The 16,945-nt window shown below is 38.4% G+C and overlaps 1 protein-coding gene and 1 pseudogene across 1 annotated transcript; one reads left to right on the forward strand and one right to left on the reverse strand.

The window, feature by feature from the left end:
• Nucleotides 1-1,502: 1,502 nt before the first annotated feature.
• LOC128216095 (uncharacterized) lies at nt 1,503-3,107 on the forward strand (annotated as a pseudogene).
• Nucleotides 3,108-9,347: 6,240 nt separating this feature from the next.
• LOC128217758 (uncharacterized) lies at nt 9,348-13,059 on the reverse strand. Its single transcript, XM_052925124.1, has 2 exons — nt 11,904-13,059; nt 9,348-10,999 (listed from the first exon to the last, which is right to left on the reverse strand). Exons 1-2 carry the CDS (start codon nt 12,236-12,238, stop codon nt 9,616-9,618), a joined length of 1,719 nt encoding a protein of 572 aa, XP_052781084.1. The 5' UTR covers nt 12,239-13,059; the 3' UTR covers nt 9,348-9,615.
• Between the last annotated feature and the right edge of the window lie 3,886 nt (nt 13,060-16,945).

Here is a 16,945-nt window from a genome sequence, read left to right on the forward strand (position 1 = left end):
CCCGGTTTATATAACTGATATAATGAGGTTTTTTCCTATTATATATTTTCAGGAGTTGTGTGTACTCAAATCATTTTGGAAGAACGCCAGTTTCAACACCATTTGCATCACAAGAGTTAGACGAGTCGTGTGAAGTTGATAATGAAGTCGACAACGATGATATTGGCACAATTGGCGGGATATTAGAAGGTCATGTGAGGGATTATATTTTGCAGCAAGAAATCGTAGACGAAGATACAGACAGCGATGGGAATGGAGAGGCTGGATTAGGTGAAAGCGATAATGAAGTGGCTGAAAATTGTGAGCGTACAGATATAAAGAAAGTGTGTAAAGATGGATGTGGGTGTCAAAGTAAATGATCACAACAACTTAATGTAGGGAATGTGTATGAACACATACTTAACTTAAGGGAAATGGACACAAAGGAAAAAGACATGTATACCATGGCCATCTTACAAGACGACCGCGCAAAGGCAACAACAAAGAAAGGAAAAAAGAGACAACGGATGCGTTATACATTTAAATCTAATGGGACCATTGTTTGCAGGAGAACATTTCACCTCTGGTATGACATAGGAAGAAGTGCCTTACAAGGACTGATGGCGCACATGGCAACAAATGGGATCGTTCCAAGGATCCATGGGAACACTGGAAGACGTCCCAAATACGCCCTAACGTTTGACGATGTGTAGCGCGTGGTAAAGTTTCTCCTGAACTATACAGAACGTGAGGGGTTACCAATGCCTGCAGCTCCCAGAGGGCGAGACAATATTCCGCCAACTTATCTCCCTGCAAGCGAAACAAAACTGATGACATTCAAGGAATATGAGAAACAGGCTGTAGATTCGGTGGTTCCCATTCGATGTGTGAAGCTGACCGCCTTCAAGACAATTTGGTCGACATGTGTACCCCACATCAAAATCGCATATCCGCGTGACGACGTCTGTGCTACATGCGAAAAAATCAGGAAACGCGTGATGGACGCTGTCAAGGAAGACGACAAAATAGAAGCGTCGGATGCATACAGCGCTCATATAACGAAGGCACAACAGGTAAAATACAAAGTATCATTTTTGTATGCCAAAGTATTTTTTTGTGATGATAATATGAATAACTGCCGCATCAATTTCCTGTTCTCGAGAAGCAATTAGAAAGTACCCGTGTAGTGGATCGAACCCATGACCTTTGAGGTGAGAATTGCACAACTATCCACTAACCACCCACCGTTATAGTTTTATTCATGTACATAAATCATGATGTGCATACTTACTTAAATCACAAATAATTGCATCTGCCGTTCTCACCTATTATTATACGATAATGTCAATTTCTGATAAAAGTGAGTTATATCCAAGGTAAATAAAAGAGCCGATTATTACATTTTTCAGGAACGGGTATTGTACAATGATTGTATATGTCGCAGTACGGAGACGCGTGACGCCGGTGACTGTGAGCGGTATCACCATTTCACGTTTGACTTTGCACAACGTGTAAGCCTGACACACTACTACAGACAAATGGGTCCCTTATTCTTCTTATCTCTTAGGAAGAGCAATATATTTGGATTTCGAATAGATGGCGACCCACACTAGCTGAATTTCCTCATCGACGAGAACGAGACTATGGGGAAAGACGGTTCGAAATCACACGGACCACATGCCGTCATTTCAATGATAGACTGGGCCCTTCAAAACTACGGCGGCCAATCAACGTCTTGCTCCATCCACGCCGATAATTGTCCAGGTAAATTTAAAACACAAAACAAATCTTTCTCAAAACATATAAAATATATTACTAGCATACCAATTTATATTAATTCAATTGTGACGAAAGCTGATAGAGTAACTCTCGAGTCATTTTTTTTGCTTGAACTCGCTTGTGTGTCAATATGAGTGGTCACAAGAATGTTTCCCGACTGGGGATTGAACTTTGCAACTCTTTGTCGTAAAGCAGACTCTCTAACTCTGCGCCATCCCTCCTTTTTCTACTGGTAATTGTCCGTAACATTTACAATGTCGCACCTTTGCAGTTGTGTGCGTGTGTGCGTTTACGTGTGTTTCTCCTATAATTTGCGCGTAAAGTGGCGATACATTCTCTACAGGAAATTAATTACACAAATTCATGTATAATTTCGCATTACAGGTCAGAATAAGAATAAGTTTCTCGTGGGCTACTTCATGTGGAGAGTCATGACCGGACAGCACAGTACCATTGAGTATCTGATGCAAATACCAGGTTCGTCTTTCTAAGTCATTATAATAAATATATATGCATATTTCTATACATAAACATATAACGATTTCATTGAATACGCATATGTAGATGTATATTCACATTTGCTTATATTAAGATTTTATTCTCCTGCTGCTATTACAACATCGTCTATTTGTTTCTGCAACTTTAACATCGTGCAAAATACACATGCTCTTAATTAATAAATCCGTTTATCGAACTCTTGCAGGACATGCAAAATGCCTCGATGATAGTGGGTTTGGAAATGTGAAGCGATTGTACAGGAGAACGGACTGTAAGAGCCTGGATCAGCTAGAGGACGTTGTGAACAAATCCTAATATTCTAACACAGCGGTTCGTTATCCAGCATGGTCTTGGAGAAACTGGAAAGGCCTCCTTGGCGACCATTTCAATGCACTCAATGGAATAAGGTAACGTCACGTTCAATTACAACTCATAACAGTCCCATACCTTCTACATAATGATTATGGTTTTACGATTAATAAACACCTATGTATAAATAATTACCGCAAATTTTACAGTATGTAATAAGTAGCCAATCACCGTTTATTTATTAATGTAAATCGATTGTTAATCAAGTGTCTTGCATGATTAACTTCAGGAAGTACCAGTACTTTCGATTTTCGTTCACTGAGCCTGGTGTCGTTGTAGTAAGAACGTCGCGAGATGCAGAGGAGGACACGCTGAACATTCTTAAGGATCCTGTCTTCCGGTTCGAGACCCAAGCCCGACCGGATGTTGTTCAAGCTGCAGGATTTAGCCATCCCCGACAAGAATCCTTATATAAATGCGTCCGACCATACGTTCGGTCTCCGTACCAGGACATTTTATGCCCCGTACCAAACACTTTATAGCTATGTTTGCCTTGTGGCCGTTGATTGTTCTATTGTTAATGTAAATTCACGACATCTTTTGTAGATACAAGACTTACATTGCTCTTTGCTGAGCAACATATCAGTATTGCACGTTAGACATAGTAATGTATGCACCATATTAATGATGAATTAGTTTCCAAGTAAAACAAATATATAACAGCCAAGGCACAGTACAAGGCATGTTTGCATATATATTTAAGACAATTACCCTAATAAAGTGATATTGAAATGAAATGAAGTTGTTGATTTTTTTTTTAAATGATGTTTTTTTTGCATTCGGATGCTATGTTTCATGTTATTCTTAAATGTTCTTATGTTGCTAAGCAACGAAATTAAAATTGAAATTAAAACAATTGAAACGGTCTATGTCAGTAATATTCGTTTGAATATTTACTCATGAAGACAGGTGTTCGCTTCATTATCACGAAGTTTTTACGTTAGTTGTTGGTATTTCACACGTCATAACGTCACGCGTTTTCATAAAATCGACGTTTACCCCTGTGTCACTTAAAGTGGAAAATCTCAAAAAGTTTACAAGATATCAAAAATAAAATAACATATTTTTTATTGTTATAAACACACCTATATAAAACTGTGAAGAACTTAAAATCGATATTTTGGTTATTAAGACAGGTTTTGTCGCGACGCGAATTTATATAATATATATAAAGTTAAAATAACATAAATGAAATTAAAGCTTGAATTTATCAAGAATCAATCTTGATAAAAATAAAATAATTATACATTGTAATGGTATAATCCAACATACTTCCTAAAATCATGTGTCTCTTCCTAAAATCATGTGTCCCCTCCTGAAATCATCTGTCTCTTCCTGAAATCATTTGTCTCTTCCTGAAATCATTTGTCTCTTCCTGAAATCATTTGTCTCTTCCTGAAATCATGTGTCTCTTCCTGAAATCATGTGTCCCCTCCTGAAATCATCTGTCTCTTCCTGAAATCATTTGTCTCTTCCTGAAATAATGAGTCCCCTACTTAAATCATGTGTCCCCTCCTGAAATCATGTATCTCTTCCTGAAATAATGAGTCCGCTACTGAAATCATGTGCCCCCTCCTGAAATCTTGTGTCTCTTCTTGAAATCATGTGTCCCCTCCTGAAATCATCTGTCTCTTCCTGAAATAATAAGTCCCCTACTTAAATCATGTGTCCCCTACTGAAATCATGTGTCTCTTCCTGAAATCATGTGTCCCCTCCTGAAAGCATATGTCTCTTCTTGAAATCATGTGTCCTCTCCTGAAATCATGCGTCTCTTCCTGAAATCGTGTGCCCCCTCATGTAATCATGTGTCCATTCATGAAAGCATGTGTTTTCTTCTAAAATAATTTCTCTATTCCTGAAATCAAGTGTTCCTTCCTGAAATCATGTCCCATGTGTCCATTTCTTAAATCAAATGTTTCTTCCTGAAATCATGTGTTATTTTCAAAAACTATGACTAATCCCTCTTGTCATAATGTGTCCCTTCCTGAAATCATGTGACCCCTACTGTAATCAAGTGTCCCCTCCTGAAATCATATGTCTTCGCCTGAAAACATGTGTACCCTCCGGAAAGCATGTTTCCTCTCCTGAAATCCTGTGTCCCCTCCTGTAATCATAAGTTCACTCATGAAATCACGTGTCCCTTCCTGAAATCATGTGCCCCTCCTGAAATCATATGTCTATTCCTGAAATCATGTGTCCCCTCCTGAAATCATTTGTCCCTTCCTGAAATCATGTGCCCCTCCTGAAAGCATATGCCTATTCCTGAAATCATGTGTCCCCTCCTGAAATCATTTGTCCCTTCCTGAAATCATGTATCCCCTCCTGTAATCATGTGTCTCTTCTTGAAATCATGTGCCCCTCCTGAAATCATATGTCTATTCCTGAAATCATGTGTCCCCTCCTGAAATCATGTATCCCCTCCTGTAATCATGTGTCTCTTCCTGAAATCATGTGCCCCTCCTGAAATCATATGTCTATTCCTGAAATCATGTGTCCCCTCCTGAAATCATTTGTCCCTTCCTGAAATCATGTATCCTCTCCTAAAAGTATGTGCCTCTTCCTGAAATCATGTGTCCCCTACTGAAATCATGTGTCTCTTCCTGAAATCACGTGTCTCATCCTGAAATCATATGTCCCCTCCTGAAATCATGTGTCTCTTCCTGAAATCATGTGTCCCCTCCAGAAAGCATGTGTCTCTTCCTGAAATCATGTGTCCTCTCCTGAAATCATGTGTCTCTTCCTGAAATCATGTGCCCCCTCATGTAATCATGTGTCCATTCCTGAAAGCATGTGCCCCTCCTGAAATCATATGTCTATTCCTGAAATCATGTGTCCCCTCCTGAAATCATTTGTCCCTTCCTGAAATCATGTGCCCCTTCCTGAAAGCATATGCCTATTCCTGAAATCATGAGTCCCCTCCTGAAATCATTTGTCCCTTCCTGAAATCATGTATCCCCTCCTGTAACCATGTGTCTCTTCTTGAAATCATGTGCCCCTCCTGAAATCATATGTCTATTCCTGAAATCATGTGTCCCCTCCTGAAATCATGTATCCCCTCCTGTAATCATGTGTCTCTTCCTGAAACCATGTGCCCCTCCTGAAATCATATGTCTATTCCTGAAATCATGTGTCCCCTCCTGAAATCATATGTCCCTTCCTGAAATCATGTATCCTCTCCTAAAAGTATGTGCCTCTTCCTGAAATCATGTGTCCCCTACTGAAATCATGTGTCTCTTCCTGAAATCATGTGTCTCTTCCTGAAATCATATGTCCCCTCCTGAAATCATGTGTCTCTTCCTGAAATCATGTGTCCCCTCCAGAAAGCATGTGTCTCTTCCTGAAATCATGTGTCTCTTCCTGAAATCATGTGCCCCCTCATGTAATCATGTGTCCATTCCTGAAAGCATGTGTCTTCTCCTAAAATAATTTCTCTATTCCTGAAATCAAGTGTCCCCTCCTGTAATCATGTGTCCCCTCCTGAAAACATATGTCCTTTCCTGAAAGCATGTGTCCCCTACTGAAATCATGTTTCCTCTCCTGAAATCCTGTGTCTCCTCCTAAAATCATGTGTCCCTTCCTGAAATCATGTGTCCCCTCCTAAAGTCATTTTTCTTTGTCTGAAATCAAGTGTTCCTTCCTGAAATCATGTCCCATGTGTTCCTTTTTAAAATCAAATGTTTCTTCCTAAAACCATTTTTTACTTTTAGAAACTATGACTCCCCTCCTGTCATAATGCTTTCCTTACTGAAAGCATGTGTCCTTTCCTGAAAGCATGTGTCCCTTCCTGAAATATTGTGTCTGTTCCTGAAAGCAGGTATCTCTTCATGAAAGCATGTGTCCCCTCCTGAAAAGCAGGTATCCCTTCCTGAAATCATGTGTCTCTTTCTGAAATCTTGTTTCTGTTTCTGAAATCATCTGTCTCTTTCTGAAATCATGTGTCTGTTTCTAAAATCATGTGTCTCTTCCTGAAATCATGTGTCCTTTCCTGAAATCATCTCTCTTTTCCTGAAATTAATTGTCCCTTCCTGAAATTAGGTGTCCCTTCCTGAAATCATGTGTCTCTTCCTGAAATCAGGTGTCCCTTCCTGAAAGCATGTGTACCTTCATGTACTCAGGTGTCCCTTCCTGAAATCATGTGTTCCTTCCCTTAATCATGTGTCTCTTCCCGAAATCATGTGTCTCTTCCTTGAACCATATGTCCTTTCTTGAAATAATATATCCCTTCCTGAAAGCATTTGTCCTTTCCTGAAAGCATTTGCCCCTTCCTGAAAGCAAATATTTCTTCCTGAAATCAGATGTCCTTCAATAAACTATTAGTCCCCTATTGAATAAGATTTATCTTACTAAAATCATCTGTCCCTCCCTGAAATCAGGTCTCCCTACCTGATATCACGGACAGGTACCCGCGTATTATGTAGGTATCATTTCAATTGAAGTTTTACAGTGTACAGAAAGAATTATATATAAGTATAAGACGTATCAAACATAATATTACAACTAAGCTTTTTGGATGTTAAAAAATGATTATAAATTATAGAAACACTGGCCAGCATCTGTTTTGGGTTGTTCGGTTAGCGCAGTGGTTAGCCTAAGTTAGCCCTTCTCATCGGAGCGACTCGGGTTTGATCCCCGGCCTGGGCGCATGTGAGTTTGGCGTGTGGTCACTAATACGGACAAGTAGGTTTCTTCCGAGTATGCCGGTTTCCCCCGCAACACAAGACCACACTCTCGTGTAACATCTCGCCAACGAGAATGATAAATATAATGTTGTAATATGTTAAAATTAAATTAAGCTTGTGTACGGTTTCAGCTGAAGTAAATAAAAAAAACATAACTGAAGTAACTATATTCAGTAAATTAATCGTTTCTTGGAGTTGTTCAATCACAAGAAGCTGTAAGTCTCAGTCCAACGGAGACTGGCGATGTAACATGTACTATGTCAGTCCCAGTCCAACGGAGACTGTAGATGTAACACGTGAGATGTAAGTCTTAGTGCAACTGAGACTGTAGATGTAACACGTGAGATGTAAGTCCTAGTCCAACTGAGACTGGCGATGTAACACGTGAGATGTAAGTCTTAGTGCAACTGAGACTGTAGATGTAACACGTGAGATGTAAGTCCTAGTGCAACGTAGACTGTCGATGTAACACGTGAGATGTAAGTCATAGTCCAACGGAGACTGGCGATGTAACACGTGAGATGTAAGTCCCAGTCCAACGGAGACTGGCGATGTAACACGTGAGATGTAAGTCCTAGTGTAACGGAGACTGTAGATGATAACCGTGACATGTAAGTCTCAAACTAACAGAAATTTTCGATGCTACACATGTAATGAAAGTATCAATCTTACCGAGACTGTCGATATAACACGTGTGATTTAAGTCCCAATCCAACGGAGATTGTCGATATTAACAGTGTGATGAAAGTCCCAAACTAACCCAGAATGTCGATGCTACACATGTGATGAAAACCTCATTCTAGCCGAGACTGTCGATATTAAACTTGGGCAATAAGTCTTTAAGTAACCGAGACTGTCCATATACCACATGTGATGTAAGTCTCAATATGACCGAGACTGTCGATATAACACGTGTGATTTAAGTCCCAATCCAACGGAGAATGTCGATGTTAACCGTGGGATGTAAGTCTCAAACTAACCGAAACTGTCCATGTACCACGTGTGATGTAAGTCACAAACTAACCGAGACTGCCGATGTTAACCGTGGCGTGTAAGTCTCAAACAAAACGAGACTGTCAATGTATCACGTGTGATGTAAGTCTCAATAAAACCAATCTAACAATATTTAACGCGGGCAATATGTCTCAAACTAACCGATATTGTCGATGCTACATGTGTAATGCAAGTCTCAATATAACCGAGACTGTCGGTGTTAAACGTGGGCAATACGTCTTAAACTGACCGTGACTGTCGATGTAAAACGTATGATGTACGTCTCAATCTAACTGAGATTGTTGATGGTAAACGTGGGATGTAAGTCTCAATTTAACGGAGGCTGTCGATGTAACACGTTAGCTGTATGTCTCAATCAAACCGGTCGGTCATATTATACTAGTATGTGAGATGTAAGTCTCATTCCAATTGAGACTGTTCATGTTTAACCTGATATTAGTCTCATTCCAATTGAGACTGTTGATGGAAAATGTGAGATGTGTCAACAAACCGAGACTGTCGATGTAATTAAAGATATTTAAGACTCAATCTAACCGTGACTGTCGATGTTACACGTGAGATGTCAGTCTCAATATAACCAAAACTTTCGATGTTATACGTGAGATGTAAGTGTCAATCTAACCTTGTCTACCGATGTTTTACGTGAGATGTAAGTCTCAATCTAACCGAGACTGTCGATGTTATACGTGATATGTATGTTGTGCTTTTGGTTTGTGTTCTTGAGAATATGTCCTTCAAAATTTTCAGTATACGTTTGAAATCTAGTATGCATTTTTCAGAAGATGATTTTCTGATCGTTCATGTGAACCATATCTCCGACATTGAAACAAGAGATTTTTTTATTATTTTTTTATTGCAATTCACCTGTGTGTATATTATGCAACTAAATCATCATTATATTTAAATTGATAAAGTCAATATGACGATGTTCTCTATATGTATATATATATATATATATATATATATATATATATATATATATATATATATATATATATATATATATATATATATAAATATACACGAAAATTGAACAGTCTACATTTATCAAATAGAACAAATATATATATATATATATATATAATATTTCACATAGTTTGTGGGATATAAATTGTCCAAAATATGATAAAATATAAGTATTCTCAAGATGCTTTTGGATTCATATCATATTACTTATAGCATGCGGTCGAACAAAACAATTATATACATGTATGGCAATACTACAATATACTTTGCAACATCAATAGAGAAGATTCCTGTTCGATAGTACCAAATCAAACATTGAACGTTTTTAGTTTTAATTTAACTTGAAAACAAGAAGTGTGTCTTTCAATCCGCCAACAATCAGAGAGGAAATGCGGCTGCTGAAACATAAATCACGCGGTCCGTACAGTCCGTCTTCTTTCCTTGCAAGGGTGGCCAACTTCTTCTTCCCGTCTTTGTCAACCTGCATCACTGTGTCGGAGCATTGGCAGCAGACGAACACGTGTCCAGCAGGTGTCACGTGTACTCCTCTAGGTTGTTTCATGTCAGGGTCAGTGAGTAAGGAAAGCTTGTTGCCGTTGTTGTCTAGGGTGATCAGTTGGTGTTTACTGAAGTTTGTGATGTAGATTGTCTCCCCGTCGTTACTGATGGCACATTTCCACACCGACCAAACCAAAGATATGTCCTCGTACAGCATCTTCACCTTCTGCCCCGACAACGTGTAGACGTACAGGGCGGTATCGGAGAATAAGTAAAGCTGGCCACCATGATGAGCAATGGCATGACATCCATGGGTGATGCTTAACTTCCTCGTAGTGACGAATTTCCCTTTCGTAGCATTAATGAAATAAAGTCCTCGAATATCAGCATTAACACTGTAAATACAAACGGCCACTTCATTTCCGTCAATGTGGCACACGTAATATGGTTTCCCCGGGACATCACAGTGGTCGATCACCCTGTACTCCTTGTCCAGGAGCTTCACTTTACAATTGTTATTGTCTACTATGACAAACTCTCCACTAGGCATTTCACATACGCCTTGGATATCACATCGACCTTTGTCATCACTCATCCTCACGTTGTACTCCTTGTACTCTGCAACACTGAAGACGTGGTTTGGATCGGAAAGGGGATCTTTTCGCTGTTTGGTCATAACAGTTTGCTCTTCAATCGTTCCAAAGGTCTGTATCGAAGATAAAAGTTCTTCGATAAGGTTATTGGCTTGAAATGTTACATTGTAACACTCAATGACTGATATGCCACGAAGATGATCGTTTGCTTGTGAAATCATATCCTGGCTCTTTCTGTACGCAATATATGATTTTGACTCGCTTGATTTTGATTTTGTTTGAACAGCGGCAATCATGTTTTGCAGTTCAATAGTCATTTTATCACAAGTTTCGATATCTTTCTTTATATTTTTTTCAAGTTTAGCTATTATTCCGTCCACGTCCTGTAAAGTTGCCTTCTCAATCTTGTCAAGGATTTCGTTGATCTTTTTACGTATGGTTTTTAATTTATCAGAAATGGCTGCCCGCGTCTTTTTTAGAGATGTCGTATTCTTCATTCTTGCTTCTTTCTTCAGCTCGAATTGCTTTTCAAGTTCAGCTATCTTCTTTGGAATTTGTTGAAACTCAATATTTATCTGAATACCTTTTGCTACATCTGGAATGGGATGGATTTTGGAGCATTGTCTGAAACAAAGAAGTTGTGAAACAGTTGTAATCAGATCTGCATAAACTGAATATGACCTTGCTTATGTGGGACAATGTTAAAGAAAATGATTAAAAATTTGACGCAATTACGTATAGATAAGTTACCGTTTTGTGTCTTAATGGCGCACTATATAGGTTGATGCAAACATGATTTTATTTTAGTTTTTAATGCATTATTATGGTTTATTCATTTGACTTGATTGATCAAAACCAGAAGAAATATTTGTGTACAGATTCAGTGATTGGGGAATTTGTGGCCACGTAGCTATTAATTGAAATCACCTTTTGCATGTTCAAAGACTTATCTTTTTGTAAAATGGACTTATTTATAAGCCTTTTTTGTTTTGATAATGAAAAGTCAAATAAGTAAAAAATAGTAATTGATAAAAACAATAAAATAGTTTTGCATCAACCTATGTTATGCGCCTTTATATTGACGTTTTCTTCCTTCAAACCTGTGGTCCACGGCGACACACGAATAACAGCAAAGGCGCATAATATAGGTTGACGCGAAAAATGCATGATAATGTTTAACTCATCTTTTATTTAAACGATCGAAACCAAAAAGGCATATGAAGTGTATACGTATAAAAAATATCAATGATATTTTGTACTTTTAAAACTGGGTAATTTGTGGCCACGTAGCTTTAAAATGAATTATAAATGTATATAAAGACTGATATTTCTTTAATATACACAAGTCGTAAGCTTTGTTTTGTTTAAAAGTCAAATGAGTTTAACTTTATAATGCACATATAATAATAATAATAATAATAATAATAATAATAATAATAATCATTATAATAATAATAATAATAACTATTATTATTATTTGCATGAACCTATGTTGTGCACCTTAAACTTATATATATTTCTAACATACCTGTGGTCCACGGCGACGCACACAGGACAACACAACTGGTCATGGTCACCACATACCAGCTTCAGTGCCTCCCCGGGGTGCATCCCGCATCTCTCCAGGGCGTCCACAACCCCTGGGGCTGCCTCCCATTTCTTCACGTCCTTCTGTCCGAGTACCGCGTGCTTCTGATATAATCCGTTATGTTTTGAAACACAGTTTTGGCAGTAATATTTTGTGCATTGAGTACAATAATGGTGAGCTTCGGTGTTAAATCCGTTCTCTTCACACGGAGAGCAGGAAAAATCATGAATGAAGTCACAGCCCCTCTGAATGGATGATTCAAACTTAGAAGCCATTTTCGTTTTTGAGATTAAAAATGACTCACAAACTAGTTCACACAGTCAGTTTCTGTTTATTTGAAACAAGGAAGTTAATAATTTTGTACTCCGCTGATACGAAGAAAACCAATATTTCGATCAAATCTACACTGATATATATCACGATATCAAAATGATAAGCGTATTTAAACCGTTCTCAATTCACAATCAGTTTTCAAATACAAAAATGTTTTAAATATGCCGTACTTTATTCCTGTGTTAACATTTCGAAATGTTATCGACTGTCAAGTGGGCCTTATCACACCTGGGTTTGCCGAGGACTACCGAGTTGTAACGATCGTCTATTCGGACCATACCGGAGATGGCCGAATAGTTGTAGGAAGTACTTTTTCCTGTATATTTTATAGCGAATTGGCCCATTTCCACGAATGATAACCATGAATTCTAGTGCTTCACGAACCCCAACACCATGTATGGAAAGAAATTGATGATCCAAAATTATATTCCATTTTTTGTCTCTTGAGTTGAAAAAGATTCACGAACTAAATCAAAATATAGATGTTCATTCAGCCACGTTTGTGTATTTGGTTACAAGGAAGTAATTGTTTTGTACTGAAACGAAGAAACCACAAATTTAGATCAATGTCACACTGACATATTACACAATATCCAAATGATAAGCGTTGTTACAACCTTGCTTAATTAACACTATTGTTCTTCAAATCCAAACCACATTTTAATCATGCCGGGATTGTGTCCCGTATTAATTTCAATAGAAGTTCACGACTTCTGGTTTAGTAGGCCTTTCTACACTCGAAATGCACAACGAAATAAATATATCCCGAGCTTGCCGAAGACTGCCGAAATGACACGATTCGGAATACCTCGGTCATTTTCCATCGAAATCAACCTCGGGTGTATGCCGGTACATCCATAGAAAAGTTGCTGTGTTTAATATGCATTTTGTTAGTTCAAATTGATTGCCGGGCGTTAAGTGTACCATGGCATTCAGGGGCGGATCCATGATTCGATATATGAGGGTGCGTAACTTAGGGGCATAACATTTTGACTTGCAATCCTCCCTCAGAACCGAAATTTATTTGGTTTAAAGTGTGAGCAGGGGTGTTTGAAAGTACTCTGCGATTTATTTTAACACTTTCCAGCCCGAATTGGTGCATTTTGAGCGTATTACATTTTTTTTCTCTCCTTTATCGAAATTAAAAACTAAACTTGGACGATTTGAAGTGTGTGTGGGGGGGGGGAGGGTGGCTGAAGGGTGTTCAAAAATATTTCTAACAATGTAAACCGTCCATATTCATCCGAGGTTGTTTTCGATAGAAAATGGCCGGATGCACGAAAAATAACACTCAGTTGTAGCGGTTTCACGACTCCGAACATAACTATTTATGAAGAAATTTCCACGTGTGTACTTAACCTTAACAACTTAAGGTACTAATCCGACCCAAGTTTACCAAGTAAGTTCATGTATACTAAGTAACATATACACCAAGTAATAAAATATGTACCAAGTAACCATATTGTACACCAAGTAATCTCAAGTACGACAAGTAACCTCAATTACACTCAGTAACCTCATTTACTCCAAGTAACCTCAAATACACACAGTAACCTCATGGACATCAAGTAACCTCACTTACACCAAGCAACCTTATGTACACCAAGTAACCACATGTACACCAAGTAACCTCATTTACACCAAGTAACCTCATATACACCAAGTTACCTCATGTACACCAAAAAACCTAATGTACACAAAGTAAACTAATGTACACACATTAACCTTATGTATACCAAGTAACGCCATGAACACCCAGTAACCTCATGCACACCCAGTAACGTCATGTACAACAAGTAACCTGATTCATACTTAGTGACCTCATGTACACCTAGTAGCCTCATGTACACGCAGTAACTTCATGTACTCCCAGTAACGTCATGAACACCAAGTAACCTCATGTACACCAAGTAACCTCATCCACACCAAGTAACCTCATTTAAACCAAGTAACGTCATGTACACCCAGTAACTTCATGCACACCAAGTAACCTCATGTACACCCAGTAACCTTATTTACACCAAGTAACCACATGCACACCAAACAACCTCATGTACACCAAGTAACCTTAATTATACCAAGTAACCTCATGTACACCCAGTAACACCATGTACATCAAGTAACCTCATGTACATCAAGTAACCTCATGTACACCCAGTAACTTCATGTACATCAAGTAATCTCATGAACACCCAGTGACCTTATGTACTTCAGGTAACGTAATACACACCCGGTAACCTCATGTACACCCAGTAACCTCATGTACACCAAGTAACCTCGTGAACACCCAGTAACCTTAAATAAACCAAGTAACGTCATAAACAGCCAGTTACCTCATGTTCAGCCAGTTACCTCATGCACACCCAGTAACCTCATGTACACCCAGTAACCTCATGTACACCCAGTAACCTCATGTACACCAAGTAACCTCATTTACACCAAGTAACCTCATATACACCAAGTAACCTCATGACACCAAAAAACCTAATGTACACAAAGTAAACTAATGTACACACATTAACCTTATGTACACCCAGTAACCGCATGTACACCAAGTAACCTCGTGAACACCCAGTAACCTTAAATAAACCAAGTAACGTCATGTACAGCCAGTTACCTCATGTTCAGCCAGTTACCTCATGCACACCCAGTAACCTCATGTACACCCAGTAACCTCATGTACACCCAGTAACCTCATGTACACCAAGTAACCTCGTGAACACCAAGTTACCTTAAGTAAATCAAATAACGTCATGCACAACCGGTCACGTCATATACAGCCAGTTACCTCATGCACACCCAGTAACCTCATGTACACCCAGTAACCTCATGCACACCCAGTAACCTCATGTACACCCAGTAACCTCATGTACACCCAGTATCCTCATGTACACCAAGTAACCGCATGTGCACCAAGTGACCTCATGTACACAAAGTAAACTAAAAGTAACGCCATGTACACCCAGAAACCTCATGCACACCCAGTAACGTCATGTACACCAAGTAACCTCATGTACACCAAGTAACCGCATGTGCACCAAGTAGCCTCATGTACACCAAGTAACCGCATGTTCACCAAGTGACCTCATGTCCTACAAGCTACCTCATGTAGACAAAGTAATCTCATGTACAATTTCTAACCTTATGTGTTCTAAGTATTCCGTATACACACCAAGTTGCCTCATATACACCAAGTAACCGTATGTACGCCCCGAAACCTCAAGTACTGAAAGTTACCTCATACACCCACTCACTTTACTGAGTTGTGGCCTCAAGTTTTTAAGTTGTGGCCAAGAGTTACTTAGTCGTGGCCAAAGTTACTAAGTCGTGGGCTCAAGTTACTAAGATTTGGCCGCAAGCTACTTAGTCGTGGCCACAAGATACTAAGTTGTGGCCGCAAGTTACTAAGTTGAAGTTGTGTACGCAGCATCTTATTGTACTAAAACGAATAACTACATTATTATATGGATCCCCTGTCAATAATCTTAGTAATACCAATTCTAATTCTGAAGGAGGGCCGCAACCTAAAATGTTTGCCCTTATTTAATAACTTACACCCTCTGGATCACAAGCAATAATCCTGGATTTGCCACTGGGAGATACCTTTAAGCTATACATGAATTAATATTACGAAGAAAGTTAGGTAAAATCTCAATCTCAAATCTATCAAATTTGACCATTATAATTACTTTTTTTCTGAAATATTGATATACACCAGGTGCTTAGTTTGTAAAACGAGAGATATAAGGCCAGAGTTTTTTTATCTTTAGATTTACGGGAGATTTTTCAAAAAGTTGGGTAAGGAGGAGGAAATAAAAATAAAAATAAAATGCATAAAATGTCCCAAAGGAGAAATAAATAAAAATAAAACGGATTTTTCTCCGATTTTTTTTTGATTTTTTAAAACTTCTTATATCATGAAGACAAAGCACACCTTATTTGTGTCAGCTATTTCATAGGCTGAAAAAAGGGTGATAGATCACCATAAAGTTTCAAAAGCATAATTAAAAGATCCTTTTAATGACTGAAAATATTGACCTCAACACTGTGAGTTCAAGCGCTCATTGAAATTAATTGTATATATTTGTTCGAATGCATCTATGCATATGAGGTGCAAATGTTATCAACCCATGGATTTTATGAAACATGTCAGTGTAATAAAGAAGTTTAAATGGCCAATTCTAACATTTTGCCCATAATATAAGCATATCCTTTCCATTGTGAAGTAATCAAACATTGAACACAGTTTCAGACACGGTATAATAAGGAGGTCAAATGTGTTTTTTCTGTCTTTAACGAAATAGCACCGTGACAATTTACCGTGATGTGGTTTTTACATAGAAAATATAACCAAAAAAAAGTAGAAGCCCTGATGGAAATTCCTCTTCACTTCAAAGTTTGACAGGGCTTATGGATACACAGACAGTCAAAATCTACATTTATGTACTTCACCAAAGAAAATTCGGGAGCATTCAGATAAATTTTACAAGTGTTATATGTTTAAAAAAAAACAGGTCTAAGAACTGATTTTAGAATCAGTCCTGAAAAATATCCTTCTAATTCCAGCTATGCCCGTTGGCAATAAGCAACGGATAAGTTTGACTTCTTGCACTGACTGCCAGATATCTTGTGTTCAGATTTTTTCTCTT

This window comes from Mya arenaria, chromosome 14 (assembly GCF_026914265.1).
Source record: "Mya arenaria isolate MELC-2E11 chromosome 14, ASM2691426v1".
Lineage (NCBI taxonomy): Eukaryota > Metazoa > Mollusca > Bivalvia > Myida > Myidae > Mya > Mya arenaria.